We start from the raw sequence: 4,132 nt of genomic DNA, 5'->3' as shown, positions 1-4,132 counted from the left end.
ATAGTAGCGTGTGCCTATAGACCCAGCTACTCAAGAGGCTGAGGCAGGAGAATCACGTGAACTCGAGAGGTGGAGGTTGCAGTGAGCCAAGGTCGTGCCACTGGGCAACAGGGTGAGACTCGTCTCAAAACAAACAAACAAACAAACAAACAAACAAACAAAAAACAACTTAAGGGCAGGCAAAAAAACCCCTTAGTCAAGGTATCAAAATATGCCAAGCCATGTTGGAAGCTGAAACAAAAGGAGAAATCAGTAATACTAATCCTGTTTTATTTAAAGTTTTGATATTATGTTTATCATGAATTTTTCCACATTAATATGTTATTTATCTTGATTATGGAACTTTTGACTTCTCCCTGCTTTAAATGTTTTGCACAAGGCGATGCCTCACTTCTTTCACCCTAGTCCCAGCCTTGGCTCCAGGTGAAGACCCTCCTGCCTATCCCTCTACCCTCAGTGCCACCAAGCCCAGGCCCCTGGGTTTAACTGTAATAGGTATACCCTCTGAGGACTCACCTCTGCGGCAGTCATTTATATGGGGCATTTTCTTGTGGGTCAACTCATGGCGAAGGTCAACAATCCAATCCGGAATGTTTACCTGATTACAGGGGAGGGTGTGAGTATAGAAATTGGAAAATATTAAAGCTGGAGGGGAGCCAGAGATTAATTATCCTGACCACCCTCTGCCCCATTTTACAGCTAGAGAAACAGAGGTCCTGAAAGAAGATTCCAATCATAGTGACAGAGCCAAGATCAAAAACCAGCTCTCCTTATTCTTTTTTTACTGCTCTATGGAGGAGGTATTGAAAATTAGAAAAGTGGGCCGGGCACAGTGGCTCAGGCCTATAATCCCAGCACTTTGGGAGCCCAGGGCGGGCAGATCACTTGAAGCCAGGAGTTGGAGACCAGCCTGGCCAAAATGGTGAAACCCCGTCTCTACCAAAAATAAATGTAATCCCAGCTACTCGAGTGGCTGAGGCACGAGAATCGCTTGAACCCGGGAGGCGGAGATTGTGGTGAGCCAAGATCACGCCACTGCACTCGAGCTTGGGCAACAGAGCAAAACTCAGTCTCAAAAAAAGAAAAGAAAATCAGAAACAGAAAAGGCACACACCTCCCCTAACCACCAACCACCCTTCTACAACAAAGAAATACCTGTGAATGAGCATTAACAATCACGTTCTCCAGCCTCCCTCCACCCTGTCCTTCTCCCTGAGTATCCTTTACCCCTGTTTCCCTCCTACACCTACTCTGGGAAGTGCTAATGACTGAGAACATGCCTGCCCTCTGGGCCTCTACACACTTCACATACTCACTCAGGGCAGGAATGTCTAAGTTACAGAAGTAGAGACATGGGATGGGAATTCCTGATTTACAAAGTGACTCACAGTGGCTGAGCTGTCTCCTCCCTCTGACTGTCACCTCTTTCCTGTCCCCACCCAGTACTACATTTGGGCTCCTCCCAGCAAGTTGGGCAGGCCAAGCCCTCTGAGATACCAGTCATGAGCAAGGGAGCAACTGTGCCTCCTTCAGGCTGGAAGCTGAGGTTCTGGGATTCTTGCAGGGCTTGGCTGGTAGTGATGGGATGAGCTAGTCTGACTGTGTGCCCACATTACCCCATGACCCATTTGGTGAACCCTCTTGGAGAGAGAATTGAGCAAGTTCACTGAATCATACACACCTCTTGAGCCAGACACTTGAGGGGGACCTTGGCAAACTTTGTCTTCCTCTCCGAGATGAGATTCACAAACCTGGAGTTGAGGGAAAAATAAGTGGCACAGCCCAAGGAACCATTATATTCCAAACGCTTTGCTGAGTTACTGAAACCCTGCATTTCCACAACTTTTCCACTGACTGTCCTGTCCTATTCTTACAGCTGGTGTCAGCCAGAGCAGGAACAGTTCCATCCATTCCGACATTTAATGAGAGTCTGCCCTATAATGAAGCCATACAGATGAATAAGACACTGCGCTAGTCTTGAACAGTTCGGTCTAGGATAAATAATCATGACATAATGTAATGTATTAGGCTAGAACATAATATGCTATAAATGCTGCAAAGGGCTATATCAGATAATGAAGAGCACAGCTAATCAATGGAGAAAATAAGAAGAGAAAGGGAGGATCTCAAAGCAGACAAGGGGAACAATAGATAAACAAAGACTTTGACAGATATGCAAACTCAGTAGCAACATTTTTTCCAATGTGTATACAGCTAGAACCATTATGAGTCACTTTGTAAGTCAGGAATTTCCAGCCCATGTCTCCACTTCCATAACTCAGCAATCTTTCAGTGTTCATGAGGGAGAGAAGGGGAAAAGGGTGGTGCTAGGAATAGACAGGGACAGGGTTGGAAAGTCCACATTAAATCACGGGCAAGGACATCGAGCCATTCAGACAAGTTCCTCTGGGTGAGGAATTCAAAGGTAAGAAAAAATATCAGACTATCAAGAGACCCACAGAGATCACCTGGTCTGAATCCCTTCCTCCACATTCCAAGAGAGAAAGAAAAATGGAAGAGAAGACTTTCAGGAAAAAGGAAGAAAAAGAGGAATGTGTTGGCGAGGGTACCAAAAGCTGTTAAGTCAGGCAATAATCACAGGCTGATCCACACTGAGGTACACGCAGGGTTTTGCTTCAGGTAACACCTGAAGCCAAGTTTTGCTTATCACATGCCTCCCCTGCCTCCAGTCCCCAAAGCCAACCTCCACCCCTACCCCATGCAGGTCTTACCTGACCAATGCCATGCCATAGAGCAGTCTAAGTTCATCAGTGCCCAAGCCACCAGTTACATCCAAGAGCTTACAGCGTATCAGGTCAGCAGTAGAAGCCACTGCCAGAGGGAGTTCGTTGCCTGACCTAAAGGGTCACAGTCCAGCACCATCATAAAGAGCCCCTACACTGGTCTACCCTCCACCTCAGAACCTAGGTTGTTGCAGGCTACACCCATCATATTCTGGTTCAAGAGAGCATGAACAGACACAAAACAAGAAGGTGAGGGAGACAGGGTAATGTCTGTGGGATCCAACAGTATACAGGGCATGAGGGGCTGACTAGGCCGTATACAGGACACCTAACTGGTAGACTATCAATCAACAGTTGTGTGGACACACCCCTTTCTTTCACCCTCCCCCCAAATCAACTCATTGAGCTAGCGGAGCCCCTTATCCCTTGTTAGTCGGCTCCCAACTCAATCTTACCAACTGGACTGAGGCGCCCCACTCAAACATGGTTTTGCAGGCAAGACCTCCTCCCCATTGAAATCGGAAATCCACCCAAGGGTATTAACCTACTCCTTAAGCCCCGGCTCAGGCCTCACTAGTCCCTCCGGCATCCTCTCCAAGTTGGGAGAAGGTCACTTTTTGGAGGTAATGGATAAACCTCACAGATTTAACAAGAGAATTGTTGAGGCACAACCCCTTACTTTGCATCCACAAACGGGATTAGCGCAAGGATAGCCGCGGCGTTCCCCCAGGCACTTGGGAGAGGGGCAACTTTAGGCGACTTAGGGGAAGACTGGAGAACAGGGCCTTATAGAAACTCGACAAAGGAAGAGGTGCAGCGCCACCAGCACGCAGGCAAAAGGGCCGAATCCGCCACCTTACCTGCTCCTCCACACCGTGATGCGGTTAAGTGCGTACCGCTGCAACTTATGGTCGTCACAGAACAGATAAACCGTCACCTGGTCCCACTCGGCCCTGCTAAGCCAGGCGACCACGATGCCGTGGGCCCAGAGTGGCAACGACCCTTTCCCTTTGAAGCACTTTCCGTACCACGCACTCCACACGAGATCCATGCCCTGGGAACCCAGACCTGGCTCGGCCCCGGATTCCCACGACATACTGAGCTCAACACCAGGCTCTGTGCCGCGATTCTCCGCACAGCCTTCAGCTCAACGTGCTACCCTCACTCCGAACCGCCACCGCACCAGCAGCCAATAGGAGAGCGTGACCCCACACGCAAGCCCGCCTTCCAGCGTCAGCATGGCCAATCGGAACGTGAGAGTTGGGCGCCGACCTAATGACATGCGGGGTTAAAAACTCGCCGGCCGGAAGTGTTCTTTTCACAAACCAAACCCTCCAGGTGCAAGCGTTCAGCCACCAGGTTCCGCCAATTTCCTGGTTGCTAACCGG

The 4,132-nt window shown here is 49.1% G+C and overlaps 1 protein-coding gene across 6 annotated transcripts in view; it reads right to left on the bottom strand.

Moving 5' to 3' along the window:
* Positions 1-3,931, bottom strand: part of LAS1L (LAS1 like ribosome biogenesis factor) — a 22,006-nt gene extending 18,075 nt beyond the window's left edge. For 5 of the 6 annotated variants that reach the window (XM_023198424.1, XM_023198425.1, XM_023198426.1 and 2 more), the window contains exons 1-4: positions 3,605-3,931; positions 2,733-2,858; positions 1,682-1,751; positions 517-598 (exon numbers count right to left, since the gene is read on the bottom strand). In XM_023198424.1, the coding sequence (XP_023054192.1) occupies positions 517-598; positions 1,682-1,751; positions 2,733-2,858; positions 3,605-3,840 (514 nt within the window). In that variant the 5' untranslated portion in view covers positions 3,841-3,931. The remainder of the gene's footprint in view (positions 1-516; positions 599-1,681; positions 1,752-2,732; positions 2,859-3,604) is intronic. The other variant, XM_031935041.1, reaches the window with a different exon arrangement.
* Positions 3,932-4,132: the final 201 nt, after the last annotated feature.

The sequence above is a fragment of the Piliocolobus tephrosceles genome, unplaced genomic scaffold (assembly GCF_002776525.5).
Source record: "Piliocolobus tephrosceles isolate RC106 unplaced genomic scaffold, ASM277652v3 unscaffolded_23098, whole genome shotgun sequence".
In the NCBI taxonomy this organism is placed as follows: Eukaryota; Metazoa; Chordata; class Mammalia; order Primates; family Cercopithecidae; genus Piliocolobus; species Piliocolobus tephrosceles.
This window is presented reverse-complemented; position numbering and strand designations above follow the sequence as displayed.